At 44.7% G+C, this 22,166-nt stretch overlaps 2 protein-coding genes and 1 long non-coding RNA gene across 3 annotated transcripts; 1 reads left to right on the forward strand and 2 right to left on the reverse strand.

The window, feature by feature from the left end:
• Window positions 1–1,076: 1,076 nt before the first annotated feature.
• On the reverse strand, window positions 1,077–4,414 carry LOC133897474 (uncharacterized). The gene is made up of 4 exons (XR_009905913.1): window positions 3,999–4,414; window positions 3,773–3,904; window positions 2,682–3,017; window positions 1,077–2,093 (listed from the first exon to the last, which is right to left on the reverse strand). It is a non-coding gene; the product is annotated as an uncharacterized LOC133897474 (long non-coding RNA).
• Window positions 4,415–9,729: 5,315 nt separating this feature from the next.
• On the forward strand, window positions 9,730–11,763 carry LOC133896894 (BURP domain-containing protein 14-like). Its single transcript, XM_062337531.1, has one exon. The coding sequence runs from the start codon at window positions 9,730–9,732 to the stop codon at window positions 11,761–11,763; it is 2,034 nt and encodes a 677-aa protein (XP_062193515.1).
• Window positions 11,764–18,496: 6,733 nt separating this feature from the next.
• LOC133897396 (UDP-glycosyltransferase 90A1-like) lies at window positions 18,497–20,230 on the reverse strand. Its single transcript, XM_062338124.1, has one exon. The coding sequence runs from the start codon at window positions 20,154–20,156 to the stop codon at window positions 18,681–18,683; it is 1,476 nt and encodes a 491-aa protein (XP_062194108.1). The 5' UTR covers window positions 20,157–20,230; the 3' UTR covers window positions 18,497–18,680.
• Window positions 20,231–22,166: the final 1,936 nt, after the last annotated feature.

The raw sequence follows: 22,166 nt of genomic DNA on the forward strand, positions 1-22,166 counted from the left end.
CCCCACAAAACATATATAACATGCTTACCATGGAAACATGTTTGTTGTTTGAATCTGATAGAGAACAAGAGGTGGGGATAAACTACAATTTGGCAAATGAACAAAAGAGTTTGGCAAGCATAAAAGTTTGTCACAACCTCTTAAACATAGAAAGCTGAGCATCTTTAAATTGCTGATGGAATAAGGAAGTTCTTCTAGTTTGGTATTAAACATATTCAATGTTTCTAGATACTAAAAACTGTTTCTTCCGAGCAAGAATTTTGCAAGAGGCAGACCTGACACATCAAGGTAGATACAATTGATTCCACTGAAAGACACAATTGGGTATTTCTTGCATGCAGCATCCTCTAAGATCCAAGACACACAAGAAATTTTTTTTTTTTGAAATAATTTGGCCAAAAAGCTCCAATTCTGCATCATGGCTCTTCAGAGCCAATGAACTTTCCTTAATAGGCCAATCTTTACGATCTATTGATTTTAAGGTACCAACAGAAAGGTGCACATAGCGATAGTCACAATATCTAATGTCTGCAGCCTTACAACCTTCTGAAATTACAATAATTTCTTTACTAGCAACAGATCTTGCAAGTTCATAGGCCAATGAATGCATATGGAATATCTCACGATTTTCTTCAGCAAACTGAAAAGCAAATACAGTTAATAAAATTAGCTAAGCCCAAACTCAGAATTACTGTTAACTCCAAACAATCTGACCTATTATACACTACATAAACAAACGCAAAATTTATGGGCAAAGACTGGTAAACTGTCCATATCATGGTGTTCTTGCATTATTTATGAACTACTCCAAGGGAAAAAGAACAACAATTGCTCATATTATTAGTCTCTTGATTCATCTTTTCAGTAATGTTGTGCATGGGTCGAATTTGAGAAGTTATATTTTTATAGCAATTATGTATTGAGAAAATTGCTTACTTGAGCCCCTTTTGGTTCAGAAAGGTAAAAAAAGGCCCCCTCCCTCTTTGTTCATGGAATGTGGGAATGTGCACTCATTAAGGCTTCTTAAGAAGAGACACGAAAGTGAGAAAATAACATATCAAGGAAAAATAGTGCCTTCATCTCCTCAACATATCGGTCTACAGTAACTTCGAAAGGCAAGGTGTTATGGTCAGTCTAAATCAGTTCAAGTGCCAACCATTGTCAAGTGAGATTGTCTTTTGATGCCTAATGCCCTAGGAAGTACAACCTTAGATTTTGTGGCATTTTATAATAGATCAATCTATAGGACTGCAACAATGGTGGCACATTGGAGAAATCGTCCTCAACCTTCCATATCTCTTCATCTTTAGCAAGCTGCCAGATTTCAGGAAACTTTGGTCCTGTACTTAGCACTGATCCAATAAATTCTGCTCGATTTTCCATAAATAGTCCATCATCATCAAGACATATTATGGTATTCAGAACAATTTTACAGCAGTCGTCAGCAGATAAAGCAGGCAGCCTATATGGATTTATTATGGCAATCATGTTAGCGACCGTTTCACTGTGAGTGGTCACTACAATATTGCTTTGTGTATCTCGATCTGTCATCAACATATCCTTAAGCTCGGCTATTCTTTGATCCACACCCTGCAGGCCATCTAATGCAATCAAGCAATCTTGATCACTAAGTATGCTTTTGACAACATTCTTCAATTGCAAGTTATCATCAATCTGCTTGCATGGATTTGACACAATCTCTTGCAAAAATAATTCAAGGTCGACTGTGCATATAGACAAGTCAATCCAAATTCTTAATTGGAATTCCTTTTCTGTCCTACGGCACAATAAAGCAGTCTCACAAGGCTAGTCTTGCTGAAACCAACGGGAGCAACTATAGCTACAATATAAATCTCTTCAGAATTCTTTAGCATCAATATGGCCATGATCTTGTGAAAATCCTCAACCCTTCCAACGACTGCACCACTTGTATTTGAACATAGATTGATCTGCTTGGGCATAGAATTCATCAATGTGTCAACACATAGAAGGAGATCCTGTACCCTCCTCAGCTCATCTCCAACAGAATTCATCTATCTAATCAGATTAAACATTGAAAGAATACGATTTGACATAGAGAACAATGATGAAACCTAAAAAAATATCAAGTGGTAAATCAATAAAAATGCAGTGATACAGAGCTATTTTATGATAAGCACATGTCTCCAAACACAATAAAAATGCAGTAGATACAGAGCTACAGAACTTATGTGGGCATGCTACACCATGTGATAATTGATGTAAATATAAGATGTTCATTTTTGTGTTGGTTTAAATGTAATGCAACACACGTCACACATGTATCAGGCCATTTTCAACAAAATGAAACAGTGGATTTTTGATAAAATGCAGACCTAGGTACTTAAGACATCAAGTTTACAGCTTCATTCCAGAAGAGACAACAAAACGACTCAGGAGTCTTGATGCCAATTCTTGAGCATATCTATAGTTTCATGTCTTCTAGTGATTCTACGTGCTTCAGCAGAAAAATTACAGATTCCAAATAAAAGAAAGCTTAATTTAGAAAAGATGGGTTATTGAGATCTACAAACTTTAAGTTTGGTACATGAGTTAGATATTATGATAGCTATACTTTCCTTTTCATTTCATTCCCAATTTCCCATAACATAATTTCTTTAGATCATCAATGCATGCCATAAAACATTTAGAATAGAGTTTACCTTTTGAAGGAAATTCTTGTTTTTTTGAACTTCCCTTCAAATGGTAGTATTAATTATTAATATCCTCAATATCATATACCAGCGATTTCAAAGTCCTGATCACCTCTCTCCACTTTGAACCGGAGCATTTAACCGGTACTCCAAGTACTTGTCTTCAGAATTCTTTGTCGGTTTTCCAAATCATCTCTAAAACTATTGCAAAGTTTGGACTCATTGATCACAACAGAAGCAATTGATGGACCAGCTGCATTTAGCGCGGTAGACAACAATTACTGAGTATTATCCATGTCTGTTGGGTCTTTGATGCACGGCTGCACCTAGCTGCTATTTAGAGGCCTAGAAGAAGAGGCAGTCAGTTGTTTGATCTTGACCATTTGACAATCATTACTCAAATCAACATTAATTTTACCGAAACAGTCTAGTATTATCATTGACAGTGGCTCTACTATTTTATTAAGACTAGGGTAAAAAAAGTAAGCACATAAAACTGCTTATACCGGGTCACACACCTAGATATAGCAAAAGTAAACGACAAATGGACAACTGAGACGCTTCTTGAACTCCATCTAAATAAAAGCATGGCAAACTGAGATACCTCAGGTTATGTTTGGAAGCAAGGGGAGGGAATCCTAGGGAAGGAGATCCCTTGGGGGTTTTTGAGTTCATTTCTCTAGGGGGATATTCCTGCTCGGGTTTTTTCCCCTGCAGCTGTTTGAGAATCAAGGGGATGGAAATCCCAGGGAACAAAACTGATCTAAAAAAATCAGAAAAATCGAGAAAATTCAGAAAAATCAATAATATGAGAAACAAGAAATTTTATTACATTCAAAAAACAAGGGAAAATTTATAATAGCTAGTAGCAGCAACCAACAGAAAGAGGGCTCTTTCACTGACTCGGAAGGATTCAATGGAGACACAAAATTTTCAGTAAGCATCTGGATGTGACCAAATGACAAGTGTCTAATGCATGTTCTTCAAAGACTAATGGTTGATGCTGCATTTCTGCTAATGTGAATCCTGTGGCGACATGGCTATCGCTTTTCACCAACTAAAACAAAGAGGTTCTTCAGAAGAGGATGGAAGCAAGTTACAGGGATTTCTTGGTTCCTGTTGACAGATGAGAAAGCCGTGTAAGCTTCAGGCTTGCTTCTGACAGCATCATCAAACTTCAGACCGTGGAGATCTCCTATGTGCCTTTCTATTAGCGCCTGATCAAACACAACCTGAAACAAACAAACAATTCATCTTTTTAGGCAACCAAGCAGTAATTCATGCAGCGAGAAACATTGGATACAAGCTGTTCCAGCATGTTCATACTTTGGATACATCGCAAGCTGCTGCGATCGCCTATGCAGTCTGGGCAGCACGCTTCAAGTCAGAGGAGTACACGGCAGCTGCCTTGGCTTCTTTGGACAGGCGAGCATCGAGCGGAGGAGCACCTCGTGCTGGATCCGGTGCTTCCACCGGCGGAGGTGGAGGACCAGGTCTTGCGGCGGGACTCCAGGACGGGGTTGTCCTCGACGACGAGCGTCGCGAGGAGGACGGACTCCTCGTCCCACCCTGCCAGCGCGGCGGCCAACCGGAACCGCGGGCTGAGCAGGCCAGCGCCGTCTTTGGGAGCCGCTGCCTGCCGCCGCGGGGAGGATCTAGGGCTCTCCGCCATCTCCCTTTCTCTGGCGTAGAGGCGGCGGCCGTCGAGGTGGAGATGGCGGTGGCCATCGCGACTCGCGAACACGAACAGAAAATGCTATAGCAAAGAATCGTAGTACTCTACTCTCACAAATATAGTTTTTGCCCTCTCAACTATTTTTTAAATATAAATTATTCTCAAACTTTTATAATTTTTTCCAATCTTACCCTTATTTAATAAATACTATCACTCTCACAAATAAATAAGTTATCTTTTCCAATATAGAATAAATAAATAATAATAAAGTTATTTGATATGCTTTCTTAATCCTTGTGCACTTAGTCTAAAATAACTTACATTTGTAATCAGAGGAAGTAATATACAGTATCAACTTCGCCGATTTTTACTGTTCATAATGTTCTGTAGCATTAAAATCTGATACGTGGATTTACAATTTAATGGTGCACAATGATTTGAAGTCACTGGATCCCATTCCTGATGCGGGGGAGAGAATCCCGACCTATCAAGATAGGTGCAGTTTCCCGTGAAAACAGACTGTAACGAGATGCGGGCTCCCTGTTGCTTTCTAAAGGAGCTTCTAAGTTGCCCTATGGATACCCTCAAAAAACACTAGGATCTTAACGGAAAAAGTTTTATCCAAATGAACTTTTAATGTTTGAATATTACATCTTAGATACCTCAATGTTTTGGTCTCGAGAATTAAAGCATTACCTAATGAAATTAGTTGCTCGACAAACCTTGAGTCTTTGGATCTTGCAAAAACTTGCATTGAAGTGATACCCTTATTCATCGGAAGATTTCAGAATTTAAAATATTTCAATCTACAAGGACAATGTGACAAACTTGAGAAGTTGCCTCTGACCCTCGGTGCAATGTTCGACGTATAGGATGACTGAGACGAATGTTTGGATGGGCGGATGACCAGAGCAGCCTTGCACGCGTGGGTGTAGGCATACGGTCAGATGCTGCATCCACGCGTGCGTCCGATTCGGCCGTAGTTGCCGCCCTGGCTCGCCGGATGCAGCTGGGCCCACTCGTCAGCGACAACGAGCTCCTTCATGCAGCTTCAGATTCAACCTATCAAACACAAACTTAAATTCAACCTGCATCCGCTCATCCAACCAACCAAACATACTTTTTCCCCAGAATACGGATCCCCTCAACCTGCTTCCCCTCATCCAGAATATACGATGCAGCTCTACAAAACCTCATGCGAACAAACAAACACACCCTAAAGCACCTCAACTTGTCATGCTGTCTAGGGATTGGTGAGTTACCTGTATATCTTTGCAGTCTTCATGTGCTTCGGTTAAAGCACCGAGTCTGGTTTAGTTGGTTAAGGATGTGAATGTATGTCTAGATCATCAAGTTTCAAGTTCCTTTTAACACAAATTTAATGTCTATTTTTTTATATTTATAATGTCACCTAACTGCTTCTAGGTCGGTTGAGTTTTTATTTTTATGAGCTTCGGCTGTTGTACCTATCATATTGTGCCAAGCTTCAATAATTGTCTCATCAACTTGGTAACTTGGAAAGTTTGGAAGATCTAAACTTGGTAGGTTGCTCCAGGCTCGAGCAATTACCAAAATATCTAGGCACCCTCAAATTTCTTATGTTTTTAAATCTAGCGAGTTGCTGTGAGCTCCAGGAAATACCAGAGTCTATCTAGAAGTTTTGGTCATACCACAATTCCGTGCAGTCTACATTGACGTTGAGGTCAACAAACTCAGTAGAGGGGGCAAGATCTTATCTATTGCAGACACAGGGGATGTTAAAACTCAGTAACCAATTACTCGCTCGGTACCTGACCTTGTATTGAGTATGTGAGAATCAGCCTTGTAACTGGGTTGTCTAAAATTTGGAGTTGTGTGTGTATATTATTTAAATGTATAATGCATCTATTTTCATGTTGTTGATGATAAGATTTGATATTTATAGTGATCATTGCGGCAACGACTAGCTTAATGGATGATCAGATAAACAGTACCGTAATTAGATGAACAATACCACGATCATATAAACAGTATCACGACCGGATGAACAATAAAGCGACCAGATAAATAGTGACCGATCAGGTAAATAGTGCCCGACCAGCAAACAGTGAACAGTAATTCTGACTAGTGAATAGTGATTTCAGAATAGTAAACAGTGATTTCAGACCAGTAAATAGTAAATTCAAACCAGTGAACACGATCAGTGGTTATAACCAATGACCAGGCGACCAGTAATAATAGTTTATTCCTGCAGTTGGTCTCCGGACAGATGAAAGAGTTGATCGAATCAAAGGAGGCCGAACTACATTAAAGCGTATTTGGGTAGATATATGGGAGTTTTACGTGTTCAAATAGGAAATATATGTTTGTTATAGAGAGTTTAGAGATCAGGTAGGCATAGCCGAATTATATCTATAAGTCTTGTTCAGTTTGAATTAGGAGTTCTGATCTATTATGACTAAGATCTGCTGCCCTTTAAATATGAGAGGGTCATTATCAATTAAGGATATCAACCAATCGATCAAACACAGTTTACATTATCTTTCGTCTTTTTCCTAGCTCATATAGTCATGTTCCTACTTCTTCCTCCTTCTGCTGCTACTCGTTCTTGATCTCAACGACCAAGGACAAGCCGTTGGCTAACTGTGCCCTGACAGGTCCCTTCCAGGTGCGATTTGGTGACGAAGATCTGTCGCCGCAGTGCCAGACTGGGCTTCTAAGGTGCTGCTCGCCGGGTTAGTTATCATTTACCAATTTGCTCGTAAATCGATCGCTCGTTGCCGTGAAAGAGCAATAGTTACCCCCGCTGTTGTACACCCTGCGTGTGCCACTGCGGATTGCACACGAGGTGCTCGTGTGTTGGCGCGAGGATCCATATTTTTGTGCCAACACATGTATATAGACTAAAATCGAATATCAACACATGATCCAAAACCCTAAAATCGGGTAAGCGATGGAAAAACTTGTCTCTTGGATGCGCTATAGGTTTAAAAATTGAAGGATTGTCAGATATATAAACAGTTCTTTCTGAAATGTTTGGCAATTGCAAGAAAGAGAAATGTGTTAACAACCGACCCCGTGTAAACTGTATCAATATCACTACCTTCTATAAATATGCACCTAAGATGTCATATATGCGTTATACATTCATGGTCGCCAATCTTCTCTTAATGAAAATATGTGCCATGCACGTCCTAAAAAAAATGATCACCAATCTCTAGCTTAAAATTCTCTGCAAAACAGAAGAAACTTAGAGCTTATGGATATTGTAGGATGAAAGGGTTTTTCTGCATCCCAAAAGCCAGCCTATGAGATAAGAGGTTTCCCACTTTTAAAGTTGGGTGCTTACCCTTGCACAACTATTGTAGGACTATTCCTATAGATATATCTTTGTCATTGTCAGTTTGTTATTGCTGAGCCAACAACATAGCCAGCTAGCTTGCTCTCAGACGGGTTGGTACTGTAGCATGTACGACAACATGCTGCGAGCAGGGGCGGAGCCAGGCATCGGCCAACCTAGGCTCCGCCCCCCCCCCCCTACTGTGCAACATTTTTTGAAGAGTGAAAAGGCAATTTGCAGTTAATCTGGCTGGCAGCTAATCCAGCCCACAATCTGCACAAAAAATTAGCCCGCGGGCCGCGGCCATGTAGAAGCAAACATAGGTCACAGGTGGCAAGCCTAGTCTCACACGATGACACGAATGCACATCTCCATTCTAACCTCACGTCGTCACATAATTGGGGATCAAGATCAGAGATCTCGTAGCTTCGCACTCGCATAACACATCAAGGCTTGACCACTTGAGCCATTGATGGTCTCCGCGGTCGGCTTCGCCGGCCACTGCGATTCCCCGGTGGACTCACAGAATTGGGGATGTAGGAGCTCACAGCGTCGCATTCGCTCGACGCATCTAGGCAGGCTTGACCGCTGGAGCCATTGACGGCCTCCTCGGTCACCTTTGCCGACCTCCGAGCTCTTCAGCTGCCACGATTCCCCAGCGACGGCATTGCGCCCCGCCCCAACCGCAACGCCACAAGGCTGCTTGGCCGCGACCGCCATCCAGGTTCTCCTTCTTCTCCAAATTCCCAAACCCATTTATTAGACCTAATTTCATAGTTCATACATGACTGAGTTCATGTGATTTGTTTCTTTAGCAATTAATGACTAGTTGGTAATTTCTTTTATTTAGGTGGCAATGGTTACTCAGAAACCCATTTATTCATTCTTCAAAAGAAAAAGAGATGAACCTATGAGCAATGTGTCATGAAGTTATCCTTAATGCTTTCATCAAATTCTACTAACTCTTATTACTCTAGCACTTGTGTACTTGTTGATTATCATTAGATTAAGTGAAAATTTTGATCCACAAAATTGGTCTTGTTCTCTGCCCCCTATGGTTTATTCCTGGCTCCGCCACTGGCTGTGAGCGATTATCATACCTGAATACTTAGTTGGTATTTGCATTGGCATGTAATAATCCTTCAGCTACTCCATGAAGCCCACGATACAGTGACAATTAAAGCTACTAGGTTGATTGGCGTGCCTACGCCGCGCCCATTTTTTTTTTGCACAGAGCATGACAAAAGAAAACTAAAAAAATTAGATTCACTAATTTTGGACATCTCAATATTTATTTATGAATTTATTAGTATTTAACACATTCATTTAATTATAGGGAAAACAATAGTACTTTCATGCATGCACATAATTTTAACATGTAGAAGAAAGTAATAAGAACCTAACAAATTTGTTTAATATTTTTTTGCGTTTTAGATATTTTTCTTTGCATTTTAGATTATTTCAATTGATTTATCAATACAACTAATATTTATTTCGACATTTTTTTCTGGAATTTCCTAAAAATGAAATTATATGTATCCATTTTTTATACATATACATAAGCAGGACCCACTTCTACAGTAGCTACAATAACGTCCCAAACTCGGGAGGCCGTTGTTTTGGACCTTTAATATATGTTAGCTACAGGAATCAGACCCTTGAGAAGCTGCCGATTCTTGGACTTTGATATATGTTATGTTATAGATAGATGAGCAAGTCCATTGTTTCACAATGCAGACTGCAAATTCAAGGCAAGCCCGGGAGGATGCAAATTATGTTGCTCAAATGTGAAAAAAGAAACTCCCAAGACTCACAGTTCAGGCTTGGACTTGAAGAGTCTCAGTTTGAACAGAGTATCACCTCTTCTGTATTCTGACCCGTCCAATGCATGGCATCAGTGTGCAGGTACAAATTTCAACACTACCACATCCCAAGTTCGGCCACCTATTTCACACGTCCCGCCCCTTGGCCCTCCCTCCAAAGTCCAAACTTCCCTGCTCCTATAAATATCTGTGCACACCCCAACTCCTCGCTTCCAAAGCCCCTGACCGCAACCCGCAACAATGGCGTCCCCTCGCCCCGCTCACCTCCTCCTGAGCATCACCACTCTGCTACTCCTCTGTCCTCTGACACGTACAACCCCGCCACCTTCACCTCCACCGTCGTCCAACGCCATCCCCCCGTCCCCTGCTCCGTCGCCGCCCACGCCGACGCTACCACGAGGCTTGCCACGGCTGATACCGGCGTGGTCGCTGCCCGTGAACCCGTTCACGGCGAAGGCGGCGTTCATCCGGTACTGGAGCCGGAAGGTGCGCAGCAACCGCCCGCACCCGGCCTTCTTCTTTGCCAAGCTCTCCCCGCTCTCGGCGCCGGACGCCGCTACGTTCTCCACCCTGGCCTCCGCGGGCAAGCTTGCCTCCCGCCTCCGTGACTTCTGTGCCGCAGCGTCCCTGCTTTGCCCCTCGACCCCAGCGGCGTCCTGGTCGGCGTCCTCCTCGACCGTGGAGGGTGCCGCCGCCGCCTCTGGCGGTGCTGGCGCCGCCGCGCCGTTCAAGAACTACGAGAACGGCAACTTCAGCAGCTACGGTAACAGTGGAGGCGGCGGCGCCGACCAGTTCGCTCTCTACTCGAGGGCGAAGAGCAACCCCGTCGACTCGTTCCGGCGGTATGGCAAGGGCTCGTTGGGGCGGAACGACTCCTTCACGGGCTACGAGGCTGAGAACAACATTGGGACGTCCAGCTTCAACTCGTACACCACCGGTGCCACCGGCGGCGCCGGGGAGTTCGCCGGCTACGCCGGACAGACCAACACGGTGGCCGTGACCTTCGCCACCTACGACACCACAGGCAACGGCCGGGCCCGCGAGTTCGCGGCGTACGCGCAGGACGCGAACTCCGGCATCGAGAGCTTCACCGGGTACGGCAAAACCGCGAACGGTGCGGGCGAGTCCTTCAAGACCTACGGCAACAACTCCAACACGATCGCTTCCGGCTTCATCAACTACGGCGAGAAGGCAAACGACTTCAACGACACGTTCACGTCCTACGGCCTCGAGGGGAACGCGCCCGAGAACATGTTCCGGAGCTACGCCTCCGGCAGCAACGCCGGCGTCGACGAGTTCAAGGGGTACAGGGACGACGCCAACGTCGGCGACGACAGCTTCACGTCCTACGCGAACAACGCCAATGGCGCGGCCGCCGACTTCAACAGCTACGGCAATTCGGTCAACCCCGGGAGCGTGGCGTTCAAGGGGTACGGCCAGGGCTCGAACCCCAACCACCGCATCGGGTTCACGCACTACTCCGGCGACAACACAACTTTCAAGGCGTACTCCAACGAAGGCGTCGAGTTCAAGGAGTACCAGAACATGTCAAAGATGGAGGTATCGAAGACGGCCGCGGCGGCAACGGCGCCCGGGCACCGGCTGACGAAGTGGTCGCCAGAGCCAGGGAAGTTCTTCCGGGAGAGAGACCTCATGATGGGAAACCGAATGCCAATGCCGGACATCAGCGACAAGATGCCGCCACGGGCGTTCCTGCCGAGGGACATCGCCGCGAAGATACCCTTCCAGGCGGAAGCCGTGTCGGCATTGTTCGGAGCGCCACGGGGCACAGCAATGAGGCAGGTTGTGGAGTCGACGGTGGCCGAGTGCGCGCGCCCACCCAGCCGGGGCGAGACCAAGCGGTGCACGACGTCGGCCGAGGACATGCTGGACTTCGCCGTGGAGATTCTGGGCAGCAACATCGCTGTGCGCAGCACGGAGTCCACGGTGGGCAGCGGCAGGGACGTCCGGCTCGGCAAGATCACGGGCATCGCCGGCGGCGGCGTGACACGGTCCGTGTCGTGTCACCAGAGCCTGTTCCCGTACCTAGTGTACTACTGCCACTCAGTGCCACGAGTCCGGCTGTACGAGGCCGACATCCTGGACGTCGATTCCAACCGGAAGATCAACCATGGCGTGGCCATCTGCCACCTTGAGACGTCTGATTGGAGCCCGAATCACGGGGCGTTCATCGCGCTCGGTGGGAAACCCGGTGAGATCGAGGTGTGCCACTGGATCTTCCAGGGAGACATGACTTGGACCGTTGCTGATTAGAGCCATCACAACCGTTTCTTTTGGCCTATCTCCGATCCACTTACATTTCTGAATTTAACAAAGTCCTGTCTCCTCGTACTCTTTTCAGTTTAAGATAGTTTTTTGGATTTGTTACTAATATTATGTTGTTGATCAAATTTAATTATTTTGTTGAGGCAAATCAAAGAAAAAGAATTAAACAGATGAAATCCCTGGTTGGTATAAGTGGTGGTTTGGGAGCACATTGTGCATGCTCAGTTGTACAGGACATGAAATGGCTGTATGCAACTAGTTCCTTTCATAACCCGTATAATAGTAACGGAATGTAGTCTTGTTGAACAACAAGTCAACAAGCGGTGCTAATTTGTTGGTCACCGGAAGAACAATAGAAACGAAGAAGAAAATTGCTTCGTTAACTAACTCAATTTGGTTACTGTTTGTTAAATGTCCATAATGTGGTACACTGGGCGTCGAAATTTTTGTTCCTGGTACTGTACTTCAACAACAACAAAATTGCTCGCCGTCAACGTAATATTGTTGATACGGAAATGGAAGGATTCAACAGTTAATCAATTACTTCTAGTCTTTTGTTTACGAAATCTAGTTATTTTGGGGTCTTAATGTTTCTTAATTGGAATGGTAGAAAAAAACGTTGATCTTTAACAATGATGAAACAATTCACCACTTTTTTCGATTGTCAATTTGCTCGCGATATTTGGCGAACCATTCATATTGCATATGTCCAGTGAAGTTGATGTGTCGCAGTTTGGAGACTAATATAATGGAGCTCTTCTCTAAGCATAAGCCGAGGTTTAGCAACATGTTACGGCCCTGTTTGGGGTAGCTTTTTCACAGCTTCTGCTACTCCCAGCAGCTGGAAAAGCATAAGCTACGCCAAACGGGTCCGATTCTATCACAATCCGCCATCTCCAAAAGCTAGCATTTGTACTGGAATCAAAAAGCTCCCCCAGGGCAGCTTCCCGAGCTTCTGCGGGTTGTGGTTACCAACGTCCCCTAAAAGTTGAGAAGAATTTACCCATCAATACCACTGGTATAAATATCAGTTTCCTCTCCCTTCCCATGGATCCAGATCTAGCCGGTGCTCTTCCACCTCCCGAACTCCCGAGACCCCGACGCCTTGTCCTGCCGGCGCCAGCCCTTCAGTCGACCCGCGCGCTCCCTGCAGTCGACGTCCTCGCGCGCCGTTCAATTGACGACCGCGCACGCCTTCCATCGAGGACCGCCGTCGCCGCCCCTTCAGTCGACGTCCTCGCGTGTCCTTCACTCGACGACCGCGTCGTTCAGTCGACGACCGCGCCGTTCAGCCGACCCGCGCGCCCTTCAGTCGACGTCCTCGCGCGCTGTTCAGTCGACGACCGCCCCCGCCGCCGTTCAGTCGACGACCGCCCCCGCCGCCCTTCAATCGACGACTGCGCGCCCCTTCCATCGACGACTGCGCGCCCCTTCCATCGACGACCGCTGCCGCCGCCCTTCCATTTGACGACCAACCTTGCTTCTCCTCCGGCCATCCGACCCCACCGCCGCTGCCCCTCGCCTCCAGGTGGGTTTTACACGTCCTTGTATGCCTGCCATGCTGTGAGCAATTGTCGATGGAAGATGCCTGCCATGCGCCTGCCATGCTAGTTTATTAGCATTGACTGAGCATTTCTGAGCATATGCAAGATGCACATGTATGCTAAAAAAATTTCCTCATTGAGGTTTGTAGATTACACTGAACTAAAATTTGTATCAGGGCAAGTGACACTGAACGGCAAATTTGTCAAGTTTACACTGAGTTGAGGCATTTTACACTGAATTGTAAGCAGAGATGAAGGTTAAGAAATCCTAAACTATTTTTATAATAGTGTAGTCTGGATAAGTTTGTCAAAGTTTGCATGTTTCAGTGAGCTCAAATGTTTTGTAAACAGTATGCTACTCACTTGCCATATGTTTTGCTGATTTCATAGTAATTTGCGGTAAATTAGATGGATAAAGTGAAGGTGCCGAAAGCTAATTGGGATGCATATGCGACGAGAGTGTTCTGTGAGATATGTAAGGAAGAAACTCTAGCTGGGAATAGACCGGGAAATATCTTGAGTGCCATTGGCTACAATAACCTTGAGGAAAAATTCAAAGAAAGGACTAAACGACAACACTATCCACATGGCAAGCTGAAGAACAAATGGGATGCATTGAAGGCACAATACAACTTATGGTTAGATTTGAAGAGGGCTGCAACCGGTCTTGGTTTTGACGTTCAAAAGGGAATAATTACAGCTAGTGATGAATGGTGGGAGGCCAAAATAGCGGTATGTAAATCTGAAGTTTTTTTTTTAATTTTGTCCCTTTCAAATCCATGCATGAATGTTGTGATTAATAAGAATATGACTTTGTTATTTCAGGAAAACATCAAATATCGCAAGTTTCGTGATGGCCCTATGGAGAACCTAGATGAGCTTGAAGTTATGTTTCAACATATCAATGTCACGGGTGCATCTTCGGTCATTCCAGGTGCTCCTACAAATGCAGCTCCCATTGAGGTTGGTGATGATTCTACGGAGGGTGAAGATGATGCTACCATTGTAGACGATGAAAAAAAGGGAGGAAAGCGTAAGATTAATAATGACCTTCCACAAAACCCCAAGAAGAAGGGTAGGAATCCCATGGTTAGGCAAGTGACACGTCTTATTGATGTGATTTCTACCGGCAAAACGAAGAATGCTCAAAAGGTTGAGGATGATATCATAGAGCTCATTGAACAAGCCGTGAATGCGGGTATGAAGGAAGCGATGAACACTTTATGGCCACCAAGCTTTTTATCAAGCAAGAATACCGTGCAGTGTTTAAATCCTTTAAAACTAATGAAGGAAAGGTGGCTTGGCTCAAGAGGATGTACGAAGAGAGGAAAAGGGACTAGACTTTTTGATCAATCATGTGATGTATCCTAATATTATGCTATCATTTTTATTTCAGCTGAACCATATATGTAATGTTTCAAATTATGGTACTGTAAGAACCTTATGTGTAATGCTATCTTTTTAATTTTAGCTGAACCATATGTAATGTTTGAAGTAATGGTATTGTAATGCTATCTTTTTAATTTTAGCTGAACCATATATGTAATGTTTGAAGTTATGGTATTGTAATGCTATTTTTTTAATTTTAGCTGAACCATATATGTAATGTTTGAAGTTATGGTATTATAATGCTATCTTTTTAATTTTAGATGAACCTTATGTGTAATTCTATGACCCTTATTGCAGCTGACCTTTAAGACCATTTGTTTTGTTTTTGTAGATGAGCTCATCAAGTGAAAGTCACGATGATTCATCTAGTGAGAGTGACAGTGATGATTTATTACTCCAAGTAGGATCAACAGTTGCTCTTATTGCTATGAACCATAATGATAAATATCTAAATAAAAAGGAGAGACCCCCTCCACGACGAACTGGGTATCAATGGGTCATTGATCAACTACAAGTGAACAGAGATTGCTACAACATGTTTCGTATGAATCGTCCTGTTTTTGACAAGTTGCATGCAACATTGGTTGAAAATTATGGACTTAAATCCACAAGAGTGATGGGTTCTGTTGAAGCTCTAGGGATGTTTTTATGGATGTGTGGTGGTCCTCAGTCATTTCTTCAAGTTGAGAACATATTCAAGCGATCAACTGAAACAATTAGTCGGAAATTTAATGAAGTCTTGGAATGTCTCAACTTGTTAGCTGGGGACAATATAAAACCAAAAGATGCACATTTTACAACAATTCACCCAAGGGTTAAAGATTCTCGTTTTTTCTCCCTACTTCAACAATTGCATTGGTGCAATAGATGGCACACATATACGGGTTGTTGTGCCAGCAACTGAGATGATCCCACACATTGGTCGTCATGGATATCCGACACAGAACGTGATGGCTATCTGTGACTTTGATATGAGATTCACATTTTTTGTAGCGGGATGGCCTGGTTCTGCGCATGACTCTAGAGTATTCAATGATTCTTTGTGCCGATACTTAGATTTTTTTCCACATCCTCCTGAAGGTAAGGTACATAGATCCTACAAATAAACCTATTACTTTTGCCCTTGTCATGTTGATTTGTTGTCTCATATTATTTTTACGTGTAGGGAAATTCTATCTTGTTGATTCTGGATATCCTAATAAAAAAGGTTTTCTAGCTCCCTTCAAAGGCCACAAGTATCATATACCTGAGTTTCAAGGGGGGCATAGGCCAAGTGGACTCAAAGAAGTGTTCAATCATGCTCACTCCTCTCTTCGTAACGTAATTGAGCGTTCTTTTGGTGTGCTGAAAATGAAATGGCGAGTTCTATTGCATATGCCAAGTTTTCCAGTTGAGAAGCAGAAGAAGATCATCATTGCATGCATGTCACTTCATAACTTCATCCGTGATAGTGCTCTAAATGATGAACTATTTGAGATGTGCGACGAAGATGAAGAATACATCCCACTAGTTGACTCATCGGGAGGAGACTACAATGGCACATCATCAGATGATGGTGATATGTGTGCACTTCGTGATTTTATTGCAAATTCATTGATGGCAGGTAGAGAGTAGATGGAAATAGGATAATGCACTAATTATTTTGTATGTGCAAATTCCTGATTCTGTTGGATGTGCTGGTGGAAGCCGTCGAACAAGTTGAATGATCTGGGCCTTTAATGATTTTTTTGATGTGCTGGTGGAAGCTGTCGAACAGGTTGAATCATTTGGGCCTTTAATGATTGTTTTTTTGGTGAACCTGTTCTCCAATTTTGACAATGGATGTGCTGCTCCTGCTTCTTTTAGTTCTGACATTTTTTGAAGAAGTTCCGTTCATTTTCTCGTGTGTTTTAATTATAAACTATGATGCTTGCAATTTTGGACTGACATAAAAAAATAGCCTTCATTATCCCTAAGGGTATTTCAGACATTCCACCCAAACTTATTCAACTCAGCCCTCCCACCAGGTATCCAAAAGCTATGTTGCCAAACAGACTAGCTTCTCAGACCAGCGCTTCTCGGACCAGCTACTTCTCAGACCAGCCAGCTAGCTTCTTGGACCAGCAGCTTCTGGAAAAGCTTCAGCTCCCCCAAACGGGGCCTACATTATGCTTGGGAATTCTCGTACTTTTGGCATGTACAAATTTGAGGTTGTTTCTTTTTGTCTGTTAGCTTTAAGCTGCTATAGTATCATGTAATAAGTGTTAGGTTGTGCGCATCTCGCAATGTAGAGGCTGGATATTCTGTCATTTCATTTCCTATAAAAATAGTGGATGGTTCTTTTTTAGTTCCATCTCCACTACAAAACTGGACATGGCAGTTTTTTTCCTCATCCAGCTCCTCACGAAAAGGAGAAAGTATGAAATTTCTCTCCAAGAGGCCTTGTCTTTTATCTATATTTTTCTTTTGCAATGTTGTGTGCTTCTCTAGTTGGTAAGTTTTATAATTCAATTATCTTAAAAGATATTTTTTGCAATTATTAGTGTCCATAAAATTGGGTAAATTTACAATCAATAAAACTGTAATGCTCTCAAATATGTACTTGTAGGAGATCCAGAGCAGGCCACAAATTGATATCAGTTTTCAAATGAAGCAGAGTTTCAAACAATGTAGCTCATTTACCGGGGAAGCACAATTGGGCTCCTACGGCCCAAAACTTCTTTCATGTACCTCTTAACACTACGAATGAATGAATGAAGCCTAAATTTTCCTCTCAAGAAGGAAAAGAAACAACTGGTCATTGATTTTATAAATTCTTCACGCATTGACATAGTTGTGGCAAATGTTTAAGTACAAGGTGTTTGATGGTTGCAAGACAAATTCGTTCTCACGATTCACACACATTTCCATACATGATTTCCTTTCGACGAAACTACTAAGCTCCGGGTTGCGTAAGTTCCTACCAAATTATTTCTTAAAAAACGAAAGAACAAAGAACTGCTAAACATCCACTGTCTCCTCCTTCCTAGCCTCTAATTTAAAAGCATGCTCGTCACACACAACTCAAAAATCATATCCTCCCCTGCTGTCCATGACGAGGCCTCCACCATGGCCTCCTTAGCACAGGCCGATAGCTTTGTCACCTTCACCCTTTCCTCGCTTGGTATCAAAGCACTCACCGCCTCCTAAATCTTATCGTTTTTGAACTCCTAATTGCCTCATCACTCATCGATACTCTTATCAGAATCTTCCACTCATCAAATAAAGAAAAATGCACAATGAACCATACATAAAAAAAAACATGATTAGGTCGTGTGCACCATTTAGTGCAGAGGCCAGAAACTTGCTTTCCATTATTAAAAAACTAAAAAAGAGCATGAAAAAACAAACAAACAAATATCAGAAGCAACATGAGCCAATTTTCTCCTTCCCAGCCCACCTATGTCTTCTGAAAGCCCAATTCCTGACTTACCAACAGTAGACTCGCTCTCGAAATAGCCTGTCCACCTCCCCAAACTGGCCACTCAAGAAAACCATCGTTTGCAAGGGTGTGAAATCAGCTACGGGCCAGTAGGCTGCATGCGGTGCTTTTGATGGCCATGGAATTCCATTGTTGTAAGTGTAAGCATGATGTTTCTTTAGACGGTAGGTCGTCATCACAAATAAATTATTCATGATGTTTCTTTATGACGATGACCGACTGCTGATTTGTTTAGTTTGGACAGTCGGAAGCGTAACGTTTAAGTGGTGCTTTTAGATCGACGCTAGCTCCAACTGGCCGAAACATGTCATAGTAGACTAAACGGAATTTCTCAATTTTTTATATGCTTCAGATCAGAAACATGCATCACATGCCAACAATTTGTTTTCCTTTTCTAAAATTCACACACTTACGTTATTTTCTTCGTAGTTCATAGCAAAACATTAGTTGCTTGCACTCCACCCAATTATTTCTCAGGAAGATTAAAACAACCAAGAACTCAAAAAAACATTCTAAAGATCCACTTTCTGCTCCTGGCTCGCCTCTACCTTCCCATGCAGGCTCGTCACGCACAACTCACTGATCATGTTCTCCACTGCTTTCCATGACGATCCTCCCTCCGCCATGGCCTCCTTAGCGAGCGCTGACAGCTCCGCCACATTCTTCGCCGCCTCCAACCCTTCCTCGCCAAGCATCAGAGCCGTCACCACTTTCGAAACCTCCTCGCTCGTGACCAAACCCCTAATCGTCCCATCACTTGTCTGAACTCTGACTGCGATCTTCAACTCATCGACTATGAACTTTGCATTGAAAGGTTGGTCGGCATGCATGGGCCAGACGGCCAACGGCACGCCGGCGGCAACACTCTCAAGCACCGAGTTCCACCCACAATGGCTCAAGAACCCTCGCACGCTGCCATGCTTCAGGATCTCCAGCTGCTCCACCCATTCTCTCACCACCAAGCCCCTACCCTTTGTACGCTCCTCGAAACCCTGACCGAGGTCGACGTTCTCGGGCCTAACAGCCCACACGAAGTCCACATCGGCCCGCTCCAGCCCGTCCGCGACCTCTTTCAGTTGTGACTCTGAGATCGCGGCTAGCGTTCCCAGGGCGACGTACAGCACGGCCCTCCCAGCGGCCGCCTTGTCGTCAAGCCACACCATCCACGAGGGCGGGGCATCACTTGGCGCAGATGCTGGCTGGGAGAGGCAGAGCGGTCCGACGGGCCAGGCCTTGGGCCCGACGTGCTGGTTCCAGAACTCAACGTACGGGGTCTCTAGGCCATGGAAAGTGTTGATGATGAGGCCTTGGCTTTCCTCTATGGCCTTGCCCAGCTTGCCGTCGAGCTCCAGCATGGGTCCTATGGACGCCGGGTCGCCGAAGGGCGCCATGAAGTCCTCGAACGTGAGCTTGATGTGCGGGAACTCCGGCATCGTGAAGGTGGCTGGGTTGCCGTCGGCATCGACGTCGCCGTGCCGTAACGTGGCACACGGGTCGTGGCGCACCCGCAGCTCCCGCATGACTTGCGCGAACGCTGAGATGCCGAAGAACGACACCTTCGGGACGCCGAGCCTTGCCGCCGACGCGTTGGTCCAGTACAGGAACGGGTCGGCAACGAGGAGGCTGGCGGGCGGCTGCATCCTGGCTAGGGACGCCTCGAGCTGTGGCTTCAGCAGGGACGTGGCCTCGGCGAAGATGGCGAAGGAGGACATGGACGTGAGGCCCTCGGCACTCTCAACGCCCGGCAGGATGCCAGGGACGTCGGCTGGGAAGGCGAGCTCGACGACGGCCGCGTCCGCGCCGGACAGCCCCTCGCGAACGAAGACAGCGTTGCCAGGGGTGGTGATGAAGGTGACGGCGGCGTTGCCGTGGCGGCGGAGGTGGTGGGCGAGGTGGATGAGCGGGATGGTGTGGCCCTTGGCCATGAAAGGGAAGATGGCTTTGTGAGGGCGCGCATGGGTCTCTGGAGACGAAGAGACAACAGCCATTGCTAACGCGACGGAGACACAGAGTCAGAAAATTTTTGGTGTAGTGATGACTGATCAACTGCTCGGTGATTAGAAGCTGGTGCAAGTGTATCATTTATAAGCTGTTGCATCTAGAAGATATATAGGAAGCTCACATTTCCATTTGACTCTTAAAAAAATCAATTACATGCAGCAAAGTAACATAATTTTTGCGAATGGATGTTCAGCCGTGTAAGGTGCCGGAGAACTGAAAGTAAAGAATTAGAAGTCGTCTATCAATCTGTTCTGGCTTTTTTAAACTAGGACAATTTGAATGGTAGCCAATCGATAAGATGGGCTAAGTATGTCGGAATGGATCTCGGTCTTATGCATTGACGTGATCCCTAACATGACCGGGAAAGAGAAAGAGTCAATTCCCTCTCCAGCTCTCTGATCGGGAGGCCAAACAACAAATGGTTGCGATCCCACCTTATGCTGCACTATAAAAACTAAAGGGGGAGTCCCATGCAACGTGCGATCACAATTCCCACATCTGGCTTGATCTCTCCCCCACATCTTCTAATCCGATCCTAAGAAGGTGCTGAGAACAAGGTGAAGACCGCTGCCGTTGTGACTTCATCGAGGTGCTTCATAACGCTGGTGTCTATTACACCGACGGTCTACACGGCTACACCGACGCATCTCCTCACCAATCAACTCTAGATGGCATCTCCAAACGCCGGTATGTCCACATGCTTCCGCAATTAAGGTGGCGTTTGATGTTAGGGCTAATGATACACTTAATTAAGATGTAATTAAGTTCTACATTTAGTATCAGAGTCACCTTAGCCCTAATCAGGCCCAATTATACCTAACTAGATTAGCTTATGTTCGGATGATGCCTTTTTATGATCAATTATGCCACATTAGGTTCGGTTCAATTGTAATTAGTTGTTAACCATATGTTTTCAAGGACAATTTGGCTCGGATCCATATGTTTATACTCTGTTTATGACTTTATGCTTATGGTTGTTGTGATCCGACCCCTGCTTGATCATAATTGACACATATTAGACTCAATTGACCATGTTTAGTTTAAATTGGCCTCGGTTTAGAACTTATTAATCATGTGTTAGTCATGTTCATGCACATATGTGTGTTTGGGGGCTCGGATGGGGTTAATCCGACTCGGATTTAGCATATAGAAGAAAGGGATTAACAAATTTCGCAAAACCCTCGGTTTTCCCCTCCTTTAGTAACCCTAACCCCACTTTTCCCTAATTTTGAAACCCTAAATCTCCAATCAAGCCCCAAAATCGTGCCCCAACTCAAGAACCCTAGAACAAGTAGAGAACAAGGGAATGACTTACGTTTTGTTGGTGCATCTCCTTTCTTTTTCCTCGGTTGCACGCGGTTTCTCCGGCCGTGACCTCCTCTCGCCGATGTCGTCTTCTTGCGTGCGTTGTAGATCCGCCGGAGCACGCCTCCTCTTCTCTCTGCCGCGCGCACACGCTGCCTTTATGAAACCACCTAAGACCAACTCGACGGAGACACGTGCAACCACAGTCGCACGCATGCTCCGGTGAGCCGACCCATGGCGGCATCATTTCTTTTCGCTCCGCTCTCTCTCTCGTTTCGCCGATGGCTTGCCGTCACCGGGTCTCACTGCTGCTCTCTCTTTCGATGCTAATGAAATGGGGGTGAGCAAAATGATGTTAGGTTTAGGGTTTTCAGGGCCAGCCGCTGGTTTTGATCCGACGAAAATGGCAGACGATAGTCGGATGCGAATGAACTACCACGATGCTCGCGGGCGTGCGCTATAAAGGTCGGGCCGGCGTCCGCGTTCTGAGCTAGACGCAGGAGGCGCGCATGTGGGCAGTTTTGGACCGAGCGTGGGCCGAGACAATTTGATGTTTTATGTTGGGCTTTTTCCATTTTAATGGATTTTCTAGTGTTTTCTAATGTTTTTGTAATTTATGCATTGTAATTAATGATGTTTAATGCATAAAATTATGATTAATTCTCTGGTTGAATTGGAACCAACGGGAAGAT

Source organism: Phragmites australis, chromosome 17 (assembly GCF_958298935.1).
Source record: "Phragmites australis chromosome 17, lpPhrAust1.1, whole genome shotgun sequence".
In the NCBI taxonomy this organism is placed as follows: Eukaryota; Viridiplantae; Streptophyta; class Magnoliopsida; order Poales; family Poaceae; genus Phragmites; species Phragmites australis.

What these genes read in the sequence shown, in the direction of transcription:
- LOC133896894 (XM_062337531.1), top strand. Translation starts at nt 9,730, where the DNA reads ATGGCGTCCCCTCGCCCCGCTCACCTCCTCCTGAGCATCACCACTCTG.
- LOC133897396 (XM_062338124.1), bottom strand. Translation starts at nt 20,156, where the DNA reads ATGGCTGTTGTCTCTTCGTCTCCAGAGACCCATGCGCGCCCTCACAAA.